Source organism: Grammomys surdaster, unplaced genomic scaffold, assembly GCF_004785775.1.
Source record: "Grammomys surdaster isolate TR1022 unplaced genomic scaffold, NIH_TR_1.0 126121, whole genome shotgun sequence".
NCBI classification, from domain to species: Eukaryota; Metazoa; Chordata; class Mammalia; order Rodentia; family Muridae; genus Grammomys; species Grammomys surdaster.
In genome coordinates, this window is record NW_021620929.1 from 762,162 (window position 1) to 779,984 (window position 17,823).

A 17,823-nucleotide genomic window follows, 5' to 3' on the forward strand; every position below is an offset into this window, starting at 1 on the left:
TACCTTCTGAGGGGGTAGTCTTACTGATGGGTACAGGTGCTTGGCCATGACTGATTTCTTTCCCAGAACCAAATCTCCACAGATCACTGTGGAGACAGGACTGCTGAGAGACAAATGATAACTAAGGCTGCTGAGAGACCACTTTCCACATTCTGCCCCATGTCACTGTCATCACATCTTTCAACAGCTGACGACGTGAGATGTAGCTTCAGGTGGCCCTCTCCTATGAAGTGTGCCTCCATTCCACCAAAGATGGAGGCATCAGGTCTCTGCTAGATGTTACCGAAAATCACATATGCCACCTCACACACTTAAATGACTGATCCTCCCCACCCCCTTCTTAGCTACTTTTACGGGTAACTTAGCACAAGCTCAGATGCCTTGTTGCCTTTGGCAGATTCTAGGGAATCATTTCTAGGTCTGCCTGGTTCTCTTTTCTTCTGTGTTTGATGTCACAGAGGTGTGGGAGAAGAGCTGAAAATAATCTCTTTAAAATGGTGACATTTGCTTGACCACACAGACATTTGTATGGCATCAAAGCTCCAGTTCCTGAAATAGAAGGCAGAGGATAAAGCAGGCTCAAGCTTAGACCCCAGCATCTGTGTCCCCAGCTCACCGCCCTCAGGCTCCATCTGCCTCCATCATCTTTCACCGACGCCTAATCAGAGACTGAGCAACACAAAACATGGATGTTTTGCTTTGGCTGCATCCTGGACTTGATGCTGATGCTCATTTTAACTTCTGTGAGACCAGCTGTCCTTCGGTAATTTGTCACCACAGGCAATCAGAGTAAGACATGTTCCTGGATGGCCAGCGGTAACGCCCAATGGGACTAGAGTAAGATTTGGACTTAACACTATCTAGAGAAGATCCAAGGCATGTCAAAACAGAATGCTCTCTAATAAGAGACCTGGAATGGCTACATAAAGTCCGACTCCTTGGTTTTTCAAATCCAGCAGTTCCCATCCTTGGAATATGAGGGAAGGGGAATACTGAGGGGATTCTCAGAGGATAATTTTTAAGGAGGCAATATGATCCAAAAAGCAGACAGCATACCTAGGATGGTAGATTCAAAGCTGGTGGCTTCTGGGGAAGTATGATTGTGTCTGTGGCAATTGTAAGTGCTGGTTCACGTCAGTGGAAGCTAATTCAAATGGCTAGTTTCTCATTTCTAGTCCTCTAAGTAGGGACTGAGGATGGGATTAAGGAGATTGACTGGTTGGCTTAGAAGGAAACCTGGAACCTGTCACATATGGGTGGACAATGGAAGCAGCTGTCAGAGTGTGACTAATAGGACACGGGCTTCCTAGGGCAGTTTCAATATACTGTGAAGGCACATCTTAGAAATTGCCAATTAAGAGAAAGTGGTATCTACTCGGCAGAAGCTCCTGCACCCTAGAATTCCTGGGGCAAAAGTATGCAGCATAGCCTACTTCCCCACCATTCCCAGTGGCTGGTTTCCATGCTGGGAAAAAAAAATTAAGAAGTCAAACATCTCGCAGTCCATTTGTCTCCTGCCTTCCTCTTCTTGAGAGCAGTGTGTCATGGGAAGAGAGCACAGACACCCTACTTCCCAAACAGAGTATCCGCGGGGTATATTCTGTTGTAATTTATCATTGAAAACTTACTTAAATGTATCTTAAAATATAAATATTAACACATTACAGTACTCAGTAGTTGACATGAGACATGGACCAAATAAAAGGCAACACATACAGTTCCTGAGCTAGGGGATTATAACCCCTGAGAGCACAGCCTGTGGCATCAGTCTCTGAAAGAACTGAGAGTTCAAAGACAAAGGAGACTTGTTTAGAAACTGGAGATGAGGGTCAGTGGTAGAGCATGTGCTTATCACATGGGAGGTGCCGGGTTCAGTCTCCAGGAGGGAGAAGAGGGAGAAAGAACACTTAGATTGCAGGCTGATACACCCCACCCCCAGACACCACACACCACACGGCAGCACATGAACTAACAGCAAGGCCACAGACACTATAGCTGACAGCTCCCACAACTTCCGGAAGCCAGGAAAGCCTGCGGCAAGCACTCCCATGACTAAAGACTTTCTCATACTGGTTTGTTCAGTCAGGGCCCAACAGGACAGTCCTAGTGTTTTTAAAATGTTATATTCCCAATGAGGGAGTCTACTTATGCTAAAAAGAAATAAGTATAGTGAAAGAAATCTGAGTTAAAAGTTTTATTCATTCAACATCTCACATTACAAATATTTAAAAATTATATGCATACTGGTATAAATAGTCATTTGCAAACTATTTAATAACATTAATTTTCCACTAGCACTTCAACAAATGAACTCTTTTAAAAAAGGAACTGTGTTATATAACTTAAGAGTAGAACATACAAAAATAGGAACTTAACGTGAAAATGACTTTAATAAAAAATGAATTACCCTTATTTAAAATGCTAGAATAAATACTACAACCTCCCCATACACAGTAAAAACTATATGGAAATTCAGCCAAGTAGTACAATTAACTGACGCACTTAAATAACGTTCCCTTCTGATAATATGAGCAATACACTGGAAAATTAGGGATTAGTAAAAACTAGACACCCACTTGCTAAAAGTTTCACTTCCAAAAAAATATAACAAAAATCTGATGAAATTATAAAAACTAATTATACTTTAAATTTTAAAAATATAAAAAATAAAACAGTTGAATACAATATTGTCCCAATTCTTACAATGCTATCAATCACAGTAGCTTTAAAATAAGATAATAAAATAAAGCAAATGACCAAAACCTCTTTTATTCCATTTTTAAAAATAATCTCAAATTTACATTAGTAGAAAGATTGATTTCTGATTCTTTTCTTTAGAAACACCAGCAAGAAAGAGGATTACTCTAACAGTAGAAAATGACATTTTTTAATGTCTGCAATTAAAAACAAAGAATTACACTGCAAAGATCTTCCAAAGTGTGAGATAAGTATTGCACATAACTGGAGTGAGCTTGCCACAATTCATCACATTCAAGTTTTAAATCACCTTTTAACAGAAGATTCAACTCTTCAAAACAAAAGGGGTGAATTATCAAGTCTTTCCAACAGCACTCTCATAAAATGCTAAGTTCATTCACTGCAAGTTTTATTTTGCATTCTGCAGAGGTCTGTGTATGGAGAAGTAAATATATTATACCAAAGCCAGGGGATGGGGACAGGGTGGGGGGGTCCTTTACATAGAAAATAATCAGAAACACTTTATTTTACATTGCAAAAATAACCATGTAATTACTCTGTAACTACATTGTAAATACATGGCTGGTGCCATGCTAGTGCGCTAGAACTACATGCGTGGTAAATTGAAGTGATACCCTAAAACCTGTAAACTAATTACATGTTAATAATGTTTGAGTTACATGGTAACTCCCAACTACAATCCCATGTAATCTGAAGGACATGTAATCATAAAGTTCAGAGTAATAGATAATCATTGTTTATGCCCTGTAAAGAAGTGGAACCAAATCATCTGTAAACACGCTTGTCACACAATCACAAGTAAATATTAGCAGAATAACAATTTCTTACATTAGTCATGCATACTAACATTACAAACCTGTCCTGTGGCAGGCAACTTTGTTTTATTATATAGAATTTAAAAGAGCAGACATCTCTGAATCAAACATGTAACATCAATTAATTAAGATTAAAAATGATTAAACGTTCACCCAAAATGTCTGCATTTTATGAATAATTTAAAAAACTTAGTAAGAAGCTGTAGACAATTTTGTTATTTTAAATTTCTACCCTATGGTTATGCATTTAAATTTTTTTTTTTTAGGAACTACAGTGTTATCTTGTCATTTTCATGCGAATTTTTTTTCATTAATTTGTGACTTTACATAGACTATTTCTTAAATTATAGGTACACCAGTAGCTGGTGCTGGGGAAGGATGTTTAAGCAACATGCTTTCTCTTCTCTGCAGACTCTAAAATAGCATTGCCAGTGCACAACATTCATAATTTAAAATGTATGCAGAGCACTGAAATGTATAAAAAGCAGAATATAAGAAAATAAAATTTATTAAAATTATTTATATTAAAAAATGAAGTATATGAAGATCTCTCAGTAATAAAAGTACAAAAAGCTACTCTTTGCAATATGAAAAATTGAGGTATTGCATAAAGAGATATCCCGTCAGTGAAAAGTGTGCCTAAAAGTGTTCACTGTTGGAAAAACAAGATATATAAAAGTAGTGCATAACAAATATACATCATGTGCATGACAAAGTAAGTTAGCTACAAACACTGTACCGAAATTCAGCAGCCCTGTGCAAAGGGAAAGTACTGTTCAAAGCTAGTTCTCAAGCAGTGTTATTTCGTGTTAGCTCATCACACCTGTTTACTGAGTAGGAACAGCATGATAGCACACCCCAAGCCACCTACAAGCATTGAAGGAAGTGAGAGAGGCAAGTGAACATTCCAATTAGAATCATGTAGTTCAGGAGAAAAGAAAACCATCCCTGACCAGCTACACTCGAGACAGCGCCCTCCACCACACGGCTGCCCCGCTCTTCTGTTAGCAGGGGCTTCTTTGACAGTGGCTCCCTCTTTCTATTGGACTCTAAGACAGCAAGTGCCTCCATTTTGACCTTTGGAACTTAACAGGTGTAGTTCATTAAAGCCTGTGTTAAAAATAAAGGGCTGCTTTTCCTACAGACAGCAGAGGGGTCACCAGCCAGGCGGTGACAGCACTGCGGGCAAGTCTTTGGTTCTGAAGGATCCAAGATGGTACTGTTAGGCAGCACAGCTCAAAAGACTGCACTTAGACTGTTGCTGTTAAATGCTTTGCACACTGATAGTAATCCTTTGAACTACGGTAGGGCATTTAATAAGAGAATGTCAATTAAATCAAAAGTTACTTCCATGACCAGGGCTTCAAGAGACTATTTTAAATTTACCCCCGAAGCAGACTGTTCAAAACGTAAGAATATCTTTCAAAGCTAGGGTTGTATTTATAATAAAGCATGCATTACTTGATGAAGTTGGCACTTCAAACACTATGTCCCATGCTAAGTTCGGAAAGTGTATGTTATTGTACCTTATAGGAAGAGTAAGATAAACATACGGACTTTTGCACAGATTTACACAATTACTTAGTTCAACAGTGCAAAACACTTTGCAACTACTTGACTTTTTTTTTTAACCTTTTCCCCCCCACATTTTCTATGTTACAACTAAATTACAGGATTCCAAAGTAACTTCAAATGGAAAACAAGGCCAATGGGCAGCCGATCTTTATGCTGTTTTTAATCTTCCAGTTTTGGCTACAAGTGTAGTGTAACACAAAGTCAAAAATGATATCCTTGAGGTATGTCTAGATATGCTGATTTTAACGTCAAAATGGAGAGCAAAGGCTGACACCTGATGACTGTCAGTAAATTAGGATATAGAGTTTATATATAACAACAAAAATAAATGTATGTATTTGTTCTTCTGTTTTCCCACCAGACATCATTAACTCTAGCTTTGGTAGGTTTCCTGGGGCTGTGATTAGGAAGTCAGTTAAATAAATAAGCGCACTCCCCCTCAGTAGTAAAGTCACCCAATTCTTACATTCGGAATTTTAAGAATTATTTCAAAGAAAACAAACTCAGCTCTGCCTACTTTATTTCTTCTGATATATAAAGGTATCTGAGGCCTGATCAAGCTATACTCAGCCTCAAAGCTCTTACGGTTACGCTGCTCAGTCTTGCTCATGCATTTGCTTGCTCTGACATACTCTTTCCTGTTAATAACTGTTAACTTCCTCCATTGCTGTTAAAGAATAAAAAGGGATAGAAAAGACAGAGAAGGAATGAAAGAAATGAAACGTCAAGAGCACTTCCCCGGGGGAGACTGTGTCAGAACAGACGATAGTGTTACTGTTGGTGATTATCTTAATAAAGTTTTCTTATATGTTATATCATTACCAGCAATTAAAACCCCAAAATATTGTCTCATTTCTCTGTTAATAATTCTCTCCTCTAAGAAAATGCTTCAGCAAGTTTGGATCCTCTTGGCCTCCAGCACAACAAGAGAATTAAAACTCGCATGCAACATGATGGTGATGTGAAGTGGAGTTGAACATACTGTCTGCAGTGACACGAGCGTCTACACAACACCTATGATATACGTTGTTCTTTCCATCCTACTACTGCTAGTTACACACCGCTGCGCACAACGTGCCAGCGTGAAGAGGCTGAGGAAGAGTCGGAATTAACAGAAGAGGGTACTTCTTCTGAGGCCTGCAAATGAGCTCTGGAGTCATTCATTCTTCAGTTCCAGCGGAATGAAATATGCCGAGGGCGGTCACCACCTTCCTTCACCAGGGGCTTGTGGAATTCTCTGCCAGCACGAGAGTGAATAGCAGCCCAGCAATATTCACAGTAATACTGCAGACAGGTAACATTAGCACAGAAAAATGGAGCGAATTTCCCCCCGCAACGGGCCCCTTGACATTCATCACACAGCTGGTCATCCAGGACATATGGCTTCACCTCCACCTGCGTTGGAGAGAGACAGAGGGATTGGGCCTTTCGGTGTCATGTGCAAGTGCACTTTTATGCTATGCTTAGAGCTCCTCGTACCAAGGGGCTGCAGGGAGGAGCAGTGATGCACTTACTGAACTGAAGATCCTTCGTTTTAAATAGCTTTTCATAAGATATTCATATCTAGCATGCTTATCATGTTAAAGTTTCAAACAAAAAAGAAAAACAAAAGAAGAATTTTATCAGAAACTATCATTACTGAAATTATAATTTAAACAAAACCATCTAAGCCTGATTTCTGTCCCACGAACTTTTGAGTGGTTGCTGAGCCTGGCTGGTGGTTTAAGTGTCTGCATCTTGGGTTGTAATCACAAAGCTGGGAGTCTTGTACAACAGGATGTCACTCACTTGTTCTTTGTCAGAGTAGTTCACTTGGATCTAAAAGTGAGAGGTGACTTTACTAGTTCAACAGGCCAGTGACACCTGAGCCTTTCGGGCATTAAAATGACCTAGTTATTACCTCACCAGCTACAAAAGATGGGTGATGCTTGGTCTTGGGAGACTCCGGGATGAAACCTCCTAGAACTTGTGAAGATGAGGAAGGGCAGCTAGGCTTTAAGTCCCACACTGCAGAGGATCTGGAGAGGGGCTGAACACTGACTGACCCAGGGATTTCACTGTGGAGAACCAAAAGTAAGCATTTCTAATGATGAGGCCCCAGCTCTGAACTGCGAATTGACAGGGAAGTGTGAACGAGGAGCAGGCAGGCATGTGACTGTGCTACAGCAAATCCCACCCCTGTCAGTTGTAGCAATAGCAGTCACACTAGAGAAGGACCACAGACACTGAGTACATATGACCTAAAACAGTGAGTATAAAACACCACTGACCTTGTTTATAGCTTAGATTTGAGAAAAGCACAATCAAAACCAACCGATGAAGACTGCGGAGTATAGGCCACCGTGTTGGCTGCCAGTCCCAGTCCAAGGGAAGTGCCAGTGTACATCAAACACAAGGCTTACATTAGATGATGCACCATTTCTAGAACTTTCCAAACACATCCCAGGACTTACCCGTTTATCTATCTCTCCATGCTGCAGCTGAACAAAGCGGGCACTGATAGCAGCTATGTAACTCTGTTGATTAGAAAACGCGACTCGTCCAGCTCCTTTTGGGTATTTGAGCTCTGGGTCAGTATCGATTCCAGCATAGCAGACACCTCCATACAGCCGGTCCATTATCATCGCAAGCTCCACTAAAAAGAAAGGAACAGAGACACAATCAAGAAAACTCATCTGGCTCACCAAACATTTCACCAAAGAAGTTTATGTGACCTCTGAGTATGTATCATTATAATCAATATTAAAATCAAAATCATTATTATAATAACTTTTCTGCTGAGTGACTGCTTAACTGCAAGCTGGCTGGTTTACAATGTGCTTTCTTAATTGCATAAGATAAAAATAAAATCTTAAAAAAATTTCAGCATAGGTACTTTGCATGGATGGACAACACTTCTGGCAGAATATAATGACTAATAAATGAAAATCTCAGTACCAGGCTTGGCAAACCTCCCTATGAGTTACTGATCAGTGATACCCTAGAGGTCTATTAAACAATATAGACCTGCTCTTGAGTGATCCATCATAACTAGATAGCAAATTTTATTGCAAAGAGACAACATACTGGCTAGTTTTCATAGTACTAGAAGGTGCTATGAAGGCTGATTGATGGAGAAAAAGCCATCAATGGTATCACATTGCAGTGAACCTTGGATGCTACTGTATCAACCTGTCAGATAGCATGTGCTCACTGGTGCTCAGCAGTAGCAGAAGGGTAAAGGATAACCAACGGCTTTTAGATTGGATTTGATGCCTTTGCACAGGAGGGAATTCATGCCTGGTACTGTAAGCCTGGGCAAAAGCCTACGGCTTAGGAGGTCATAGGCCCAAGGGGGACCAACCGTTGCTGTCTTCCTAAGTGTTGTTAAACTGCCTCTCAAAGGTTTGTTTCTTTACATGAATTAGTATTGCCCTCAACCTAGCCAGAGAGGCTTGGCTAGAGATTCAGAACTGGTCACAGAAAGAAGAACAAATGACTATTGAGTTTTTAGTCCTAAATGAGACATCTAACCATCTGTCTCCACAAGTCTCAGGAGACATCGCAGAAGAGGGGACAGAAAGAACGTAAGAACATATGGGGAAGAGCACCAGGAAATGCTTTCTCCTGGGTATGACATGGCCACTGTACTCATGAAGTCACCACAGCTATGGTCACCTGCATATGATCAAGCCAACAAGATCAGACAGCAATTCCAGCAGACAGCACCAAGTGGACTCCATGGGTGACAAAAAAAAAAAAAAAAGAAAGAAAGAAAGGAAGAAAGAAAGAAAGAAAGAAAGGAAGGAAGAAAGAAGAAAAACAACACAAAAGGAAATGACATAAAGGGAGGAGGGGTTTGGTGGAGGTGCCTGGGTGGAAAATTGTAGAAAATAAATAAGACACTCTTTTAAAAATTTGAAATAGTGAATGTGTTTTTTAAAAACATAAAACTTTATTTTAATGTCACTATACTCTTAAACCTCAAGTTATTTAAGTCAATTGGGGATGTAATTCCTTTGTAGTTATTCTAAAACCATTTGGGGCTGTAGGCGTATTACTAACAGTGGCTGAGAAATTGAGGACATGGGAGAGAAATCCTGGCATATCTCAGCACAAAAGGGCTTTGGATTTCCTATAAATGACAATAACAATGATTAGCATTGTAGTACAACATTTAGGCACTCTGCATCTGTTATCTCATTTAATCCTCAACTCTATAAAGTAATGCACTTCTGATTCCATTTAAGAGGTGAGAAAATTGAGAATTAGGAAATATATATATGTGTGTGTATATATATATGTGTGTGTGTACATATATATATATATATATATATATATATATATATATATATAAATATAAAATTTGTCCAAACACATTAATTCTAACCCAAACACTTAGACACTAGAACTCTCTCTTTCACATTAACTCAAAGCTCATGGAGTGTTTCAGCTGAAGGTCTTTATAGTTCTCATATGCTAATGATGCAGAGATTTCATCTGTTTAACTATACCAGCTCGTAATGGTCGAGGAACGCCACCAACAAATATTGTTTTCCGTGGGTCAAGTGGCTGTGAGCCATCCATCACAAAGTCACTGTCACTGAGATTCCAGGGCCGGATCTGCACCTACAGAGTGTGTAAACCAAAATACTCACATCAAGAAAAGTTCAAAGTTAGTGCAGAGTATTTTACAATACCCGTCTTATCACAAACCAACAGAGCTGTAAGACCACAAGGCTCAGAAGCACCTTTCCCTGCCTTTCATTCTGAGTAGGAATACCCCGTGAAGTGTTTACTTACTATAAGCCAAATCCCTGAACACACCACACATCCTTAATTGCCTACAAGTTAATTATCTGTTTTTCCAGTTACCCAGCCTTATAGGATCTACATAATTTAAATTTAAATAAAATAGGACTCAGCATATTTCCAGAAAAGGCAGACTTACTGTTGATACTAACGAATCTATTACATTGTTTCAAAACTATTTCAAAGTAAAAATATTGCTAATATTTGCAAAAATTTAAAGATTCATTTAAATGTTTTAAAATTTATTTTATTAATAAATAATTCAATAGATTCATTTTAATTATAAATATATTTAAAGATTTATTTCCATATGCTTCCATATGGTTTTCAAACACCCTCAGTGTTAGCCTCCTCCAGCCCCTCCTCTGCACTCCTCACATTCTCTTCCAGTTATACCTTCCCACTTATAGCCTAGAAGGTGCTTTGTAGGCTGCTGGGGAAGAAAAGTCCGTCAGCAGTCTCATCCAGCTGTGAGTCCTGTGAGCTACAAAACAACCAGCCTGGCAGACTTGCCCATTGGAACAACAGTGGCATAAATGTTATGGAGTAACCAACAGCTTCTATTGGACTTATGGTTCACTTCAGGCATGGTTCCATTGCCTGGGCCAAGAAACTGTAGCTGGGTAGGTCGTTGGCTATAAGAGGGCAGCCTGCTATTATTTTGCAAAAGGTTTTAAACTATCTTCTAAATATTTATCCTTATACATGTAGACTAAGCATATCTCACGGCTCATCAGAGAAGCTTCTTTATGCAGCAGATGGTGTTTAATACAGAGACTCACAATTGTTCGAAGTGCCATGAATATGTGACTGTGAAGTGTTCAGGTAATGGGACATCTCTCTCACACGTCCTCACACTCAAAAGGCTCAGGAAGAGGGAGTGGACAGACTGTGAGGGCTGAGGTTGAGGAGGATACTGAAAAATAGTGTCTTTACCAACTCACAGCAGCTGTGGTTACCTGCACAAGATTAAGCCAGCCACTGCTCCAACATGAGTAGAGAGATGCTCACAGGGCCCCATCCCTGATGCTTTTGGCAGGTGTTGGCTATTAGGGAGGGATAGTCAGTTTTTTCAGTAGTATGGCCCATTGTTGGTTGACCATGCTCTAGGGGATGGTTTTACACCATGCACACAGCACTAATTAGACTCAGCAAGTTACCAGGAGGAGGAAGAAGATGGGGAGAAAGACAGAGATAATGTAGCTGGGAGAAAGATGTAGTGGAAGATATTTTCTAAAGCTGGAGGGGGGGTTGGTACACAGTGTATTCATTTATGAAATTACCAAAGAATACATAATAAAACCTGTTATATTCAATTTTCAAACATATAAATTTAAGTAGAAATCTTAAGAAGTTTTCACACAAAGCAAGCGAGTGGAGGCATAAACATAGGGGAATTTTATGCTAAACCATACTCACTGGCTTATCCTTGATGGTTGGACTTGATACACACAGGTAGAGTTTTCCATCTTCTTCAATACATGCATCAATTAGAGCCTGGACAGAACTTTCATCTTGGAACAGCAGGAATGCATAGCCTGGGAAGGAAGAAACACATCAATACCTCATTTGAGTAGAATCTTTAGTAGAATAGAATTTTTAGTAGAATCTTAAGAGGTCACAGAAACACATCCTCCCTCCCTCCCTCCCCCCCCCCCCCCGCCCCCCCCCCCTCCCGCCCTCTCTCTCTCTCTGTGTGTGTGTGTGTGTGTGTGTGTGTGTGTGTGTGAGAGAGAGAGAGAGAGAGAGATGCATGAAGGTCAAGGGTTAACTCTCAAGAGCTGGTTCTCCTGTTCAGCACGTGGGTCCAGGAGGACAGAACTCTGGTTGTCAGGTATAGCACAACTACTGATCCTTCTCACCAGCTCTACTTAGTAGAACCTGGAAACATCTTGTAATGTGTAATTAAAATTGAATTAAAAGGTAGAAAAATTAAAAACACACTTAGAAAAATATAAATTTAACAGCAAAAACTTTTAAAGTAAAAGTAAACATTTGTGAAAACACTCCAAATTAGGCAATCTGAGAATAAAATGTACTTCAATATTGGAATCTCAAGAATTACCTTTTGGTGGAAAATAAGATTTGCTCTCTGCTTTATGAGGCCAATCCACAATCAAAGGGCCAAAGCGACGGAAACTAGCTGTAATCTCGTCTAATGGAAAAACAACAAAAAGTAGTATTAGTTTTAGATATTTTTTGTAATATAAAATCACTTTACTGTAATGAAGTCACAAATAAAAATATCCTGCAGCTAGAATAATGTGGTCACTCAAAGAAGTATGTGCCCAGTCCCAGAATCTACTGAATGTCTCAGTGAACACATGAGCACTCAGGACACATGCTGAAGCTGTCCAGCTTCCCTTGGAGCTTCACGGTTTCATTGTCAGTCACATTTTTATATACTCATCTGGCACAAAAAAAGAGAGCAATGACAGGTAAAACTAGAACACGTTAGCGGTCTGTCTCCTGTCGTGACGCATGCTCCCTCCGTCTCCACCAACAGTACAGAGAGCTCGTGCATGTACTCATCACTCAGGACTTGGCACCTCTGCCTTCAAGGTCTTCTTCCTCTTTCTCTCTCTAGTTAGATACATATATGAATCAATTTATCCATCCACAATCTTTTACTGACATTATGCTTTATAATTCCCAAATACTACCATTGCTATCAGCTCAGAGCAAGGTTGCTTTCTTTTATAACTCTATATGTAGCTTCCACATTCAAGTAACCAATACGGATTCAACTATTCTCCAGTGCTGAGACTCCACCTGCAAGAATCCCTTCCAAAGCACATGTTGTACTGTCACTTCCCTGAAGGGCTAGCCCTTCTTAGCTCTCCACATTCAGTCTCTACAGCAGTGGTTCTCAACCTGTGGGCCTCGGCCCCTTTGAGGGTCACACAACCCTTTCACAGGAGTCACCTAAGACCTTCTACAGATCAGATATTTATATTACATAACAGTAGTAAAATTACAGTCATGAAGCAGCAATGAAAATAATCTTATGATTGGGGGTTACTATAACATGAGGAACTGTATTAAGGGATCACAGGATTAGGAAGGTAGAGAACCACTGTTCTATAGTAGGCTACCATAGATTACACTCAATCTTGTAAATCTTATGCTAAAATCAGATTCCCAATGTGAGAGAGTTTAGAGGAGCCTTAGGTAGGTGACTGGGTTATGGAGGTAGAAGCCCTGTTAAGAGTATCAGTTTAGCATATTTATTCATATAAGAGGCCCCAACAAGCTCCTTTGCCACTTCTATCATGGTGACTTACAATGCTAGCTATTATCAAAAACTTGATCAGGCAAGGAGCTGCCTAATGCTTTGAACTTCAACTTCCCAACCTCCAGAACTCTGAAAAGTTCCTGGTGTCTATGGCATTTTCATCTAGCAGTGCCTTCATTTGCATCTGTATCCTGCTTCCTCATGACCACTTTCATGCTATGTATCCCAAAACACAAACGATGCTGTGTCTCTTCATCATTAATTAGACACAATGATTTTGGTCACTGGCTTCTGCCTGGTTTCTCTACCAAGAAAGCATTTTCCTCTCTGTATCTGACTTGCACTTTGCAAGGAATACTGTGTTACCTACCAGCATCCTGCTGCATTAGTCATGCCATCTCTTAGAAGGTGCCCACTGGTAGATTGGTAACCACGGTAATGGCTGCCAAATACTGATGATCTGTTGCCACTACTCCGTCTACACTTGCTCATCTGTATTGCACAGCATGGAAGAGCTCTCTTTTTCTTTTAGTTGTTTATTATATCTGTACACTTTACTCAGCAGGTTAAAATATTCCAATTCCCTTCTTAATTATTTTCATTATCTATCTATCTATCTATCTATCTATCTATCTATCTATCTATCATCTATCTACCTACCTATCATTCACTCATCCAACTATCCTCCCTCTGTCTCCTCTCTCCTCTCCTGAGTGGGCCAGTGGGAGCTCCCAGAACCTTCTGGCCTTTCCCTGTCATTTGCTCTTCTATACTTTGTGGCTCAGGAGGATATTCCATATCTTGTTTTCTTGCCTCATCTCTAGATCATGCTAACCTGGAGAATGCTTTTTTAAAAATGTAGCCTTGGTTCCTTTTAACAGCAAAAAGGAAATTCCATATGCTCATAACTAGAGGGTATTCATTATTTCTAAGTCTTCTTCAGTAGACAAAGCTAGGAAATAAATGAATATACATGCAAACAAATGTGTTTATAACTATTTTATACCTATGTATTATAAAAGCAAACAAACATATTTTGATATTCCCAATGCAACTCCAATATCTCATGGTTTTCCTAGCCTTATTCCTTCCTTCCCTTGTTTTAATCTCCCTCCAGGTATGAAACAGTGCAGTCTACTCTGCTCTACCTGTTTCTGCAGTACAAGTTAGCTCAAATGAGACTGGCTTGCAGGAGATCGCTGCTAGGCTAACTTGGGAGTTGTATGGTTCCTAAGTCACTTTTCCTGAGGGAGAGGAGTTAGCTGGTGAGAGGAGAAGTAACCATACCCCTCACTAGGAGAGGGAGAGCCTCTGCCTCTGTTAGGAGAGGCTGGGACCCTCTCAGCTCCAGTTTAAGAAGATTAAATCCAAATGCAACAAGCAAGGCTCTCTTGCCAGAGAAGAGGAACCAGCCTTGAGGGCTCCTGGCCCCCTGTCAGGTGTTCTCCATGTTTCCAAGACTACGAGCAGCATTTGAACTTTGCTGTTTAGGATCACCGTCACAGCACACTGGGCTGGCTACCTCACTTGCTTGGACTGTCCATGTACTAATTCTAGTTTTGTTCCTTTTTCAGGTACAAAGCTTATTCAACTTCAAATGATCTGCTTCTCATCCTACATCCCATAAAATTATGTGATTTTGTTCTGCACAATTGTGTAGACTAAATATTTTTCAAGCACTGCATTCTGAGGGTGGTATGGAGAATGGGAGTGAATGGAATTGAATTATAGCAATTTTATCAAGATATCTAATGAGTGTGTTTGTTATAACTGTCAACCTTCTAGAAGTTTGATAAACTTGATCTCAGTCTAAGTGACAAATGACTAAATATTTTTAGATCTGACAGACTTTTACAGAAATTGATTCTATGTTCTAGAACATGAATTGGTCTATTTCCATTTCCATTCAGGAAACCAAGATAAAAGAAACAAAGTACCCAAGACTGTATAATTGCTGGATGGTCTGCCTTTGTGATTTTTATTACAGTTGCTGAAACCCAGAAATGAACTCAATATTACTGGATAACTAATCCCTCCTCCAAGTCCTTGTATAGCTGGCTACTGACTCAAGTCTCAGCTCAAGTACTGCTTTCTTAAAGTGAGTTTCCTTAGCCATTCAATTTAAGAAGACTCCTTGCATGTTAGACACCATCAAACTGTTTGCTTTCCAATGTCGTTCACTGATGCCTTCTCTTATGTTTGCACACTTTTGATATGCCTTCCCCCATTAGAACGTAGATTCCACAGACAGGACTCCTCTACCTTATTTACTTCTATAAATAAGCTGAAGAACAGGGCTGCTGTTTTTTTAGAAAACATAAATGTTTGCTGAATGAATGAATATATATTCATTTATATATTATATATATATATATATATATATATATATATATATATATATCACTTTTAAGATTCTCTTTCTTGTAGTACAACTATAGACTACATTTTTAAAAAGTTCACACTTAATTTAAAGTTTAAAAATTTGAAATAATGAAAGGTAGAAAAGAAATAAAAAAATCAACAATAAAACTGGAGAAAACAAAATATGGCAGTTAAGCCCATGTTGTCTACAATAGAACCCTTGGGAAATCTTCTCTGGGGTCTTCCCTCCTTTCCATTGAATTTGGCCCTCAGTTCATGCTCACAGTCCTGTTCCTCCTCCTCCTCCAGCTAATCTTCTTAGCATAAGATGGCATTATGGCTTATTGTCATAGGATACAGGACAAGAGAACAAGGTGAGTGAGACTGAAGAGTCAGAGCAGGTAAAACAGGGACGGGAACAACAGCAAACTCTAGACATAATTTCCCCATGGGCCACAGAGTGGCATGTGGCTCCAAACAGTCCGTCCTGAACATACCTTCATCAATGTCAGGAGGCAATCCACCCACAAACACCTTTCGAGAATATCGTTCCACTCTCTCTCCATTCTGGTGAGTGAAGCAGTGAGGTGAACCCAGACCACTATGAAGAGGTTGATCTCCACGGCCATCATCCAGGAATCCATCTTCCATCGGAAACAATGAAGACTGACCTGGAACAGAAAGCAGAACAGAAAGCTAATAGAAAAGGCTCCTTGCCACTAACTACTACACACAGTAAAGAAGACATGAGTTGATAGAACTGCTGCTTTTATTTGTTCACTACAGGCTCACTTATATTCCTGAACTGTTATCACCTTAAAGTCTACTACATCAGAGAGACTATATATGGTTAAACAGAGGGCTATCCAAGAATCCTGCAGGAATACAGAAGCTTCAGAATGTGAAATGGAAGATCAGTTAGAAGAGAATACTCTTTTGAAACCAGCTGGCAGCATACTGCACTGCCTTGGCAAGTGCCCCATGGCAACTTACACAAGGACATGGAATGTTAAATTTAGCTATAAAATGCTGGTCACACAAATTTCTTTAATGGACCAAACTATGTAGTCTCTGCACACTTTCCTAAGAATGTACTTAAAATGAGCAAGTCAATTTAAATGAGCACTCATTTTAGTTTACCCTAACTAATAGGACATAATCAAAGCCCACTTGATGTTCATACCCAATTCAGCTTCTAGTCTTACAGTGTTTAAGATCTGGAGGCATGCTAAAGCTGAGTAATTATCAGCTTACCAGGATGTCATCTGTTTTGAAAAGCTATTCTAAAAACTAAAATTCCAATCATCTGGAATACATAAGAAAGTAGAAAGACTAGAAAACACCAATGTGTATAAGTCTCCCCTTACTTACCTGACAGGAAAATAGAAATGACTATATTATAAGCAAAGCACAGAGGTGCAGGTAGCACATCTTTCAACCTTTAGCCCTGCTCAGGTTGTTATTAACTTCTAGGTGTTCTCTGAGGAACGGTTGATGGTACTCTAGAAATGATCTCAAGTCTCTTCCTTTATTGGAATGATCACAAGCCCTTTGGTTGCCACAGTTGTAAGTCCCATTCCCAAGCATAGACAACAACAGTGCTTCTGTCACAAATTTGTCCTATATGCTATTAGTAAATCATGATTCATAATGGCTCTACAATTGGAGACTACTTTCTAAATGATTTTTTTTTCTAAAAAAAAAAATCACATTTTAAGTCTAAGTGACTTAATGGTCTTTTAGCAAAAGTATTACAGAGAAGAAAATTAAGTTTAGCTAGGAATATCTAAGAAACGAGTCTCTAAACTCCCATTTTTTAAAGCATTTGTAGAATTACTCATTGATTCAGCTCATCATATCTTAAACTAAATACATACATCATGTTTACTTAGTAAAACAAGCTCATGTAAGTTACTTAAGTATAAATGACTCTGCAATGACTGAGATAATTTTTAGACAAGTAGAATGTCTACAGCTCCAACTACAACACAGAGATCCATATAGGTCAGACCCAGCCAATTCCCATCACTCCTTCCCCACAAAGATTATAAACGGGGTCAACCCAATCCTCTCCATATAGAATTGATACATTCAAAAGTGAGAAACATTGATGTTACCTCTCCTTCGCCCATAAGTCCTTGCTGCATGTCAAATGAGAAGAAAAACAAAACAAACAAACAAAAAACAACCTTTCAAACATTGTCAAAGAATCCACTGAGACTTCATCTATGAGCTTTGAAATGGAAAGATGGCCATACTTTTTACATTTCCTGGTCTATGTATCAAAAACCAAGGAAGTAGATGGTGGTGGTCAGTTTCATGCATTTT

General features: G+C 39.4%; 1 protein-coding gene across 2 annotated transcripts in view; it reads right to left on the reverse strand.

Annotated features, from left to right (window-relative positions):
- Positions 1-2,179: 2,179 nt before the first annotated feature.
- The window catches only part of Cpeb4 (cytoplasmic polyadenylation element binding protein 4), a 62,322-nt gene continuing 46,678 nt past the window's right edge, over positions 2,180-17,823 (reverse strand). For both annotated transcript variants that reach the window (XM_028756436.1, XM_028756435.1), the window contains 6 exons: positions 15,993-16,166; positions 11,965-12,054; positions 11,319-11,437; positions 9,602-9,716; positions 7,562-7,743; positions 2,180-6,503 (listed from right to left, as the gene is read on the reverse strand). In XM_028756436.1, the coding sequence (XP_028612269.1) occupies positions 6,276-6,503; positions 7,562-7,743; positions 9,602-9,716; positions 11,319-11,437; positions 11,965-12,054; positions 15,993-16,166 (908 nt within the window). In that variant the 3' untranslated portion in view covers positions 2,180-6,275. The remainder of the gene's footprint in view (positions 6,504-7,561; positions 7,744-9,601; positions 9,717-11,318; positions 11,438-11,964; positions 12,055-15,992; positions 16,167-17,823) is intronic.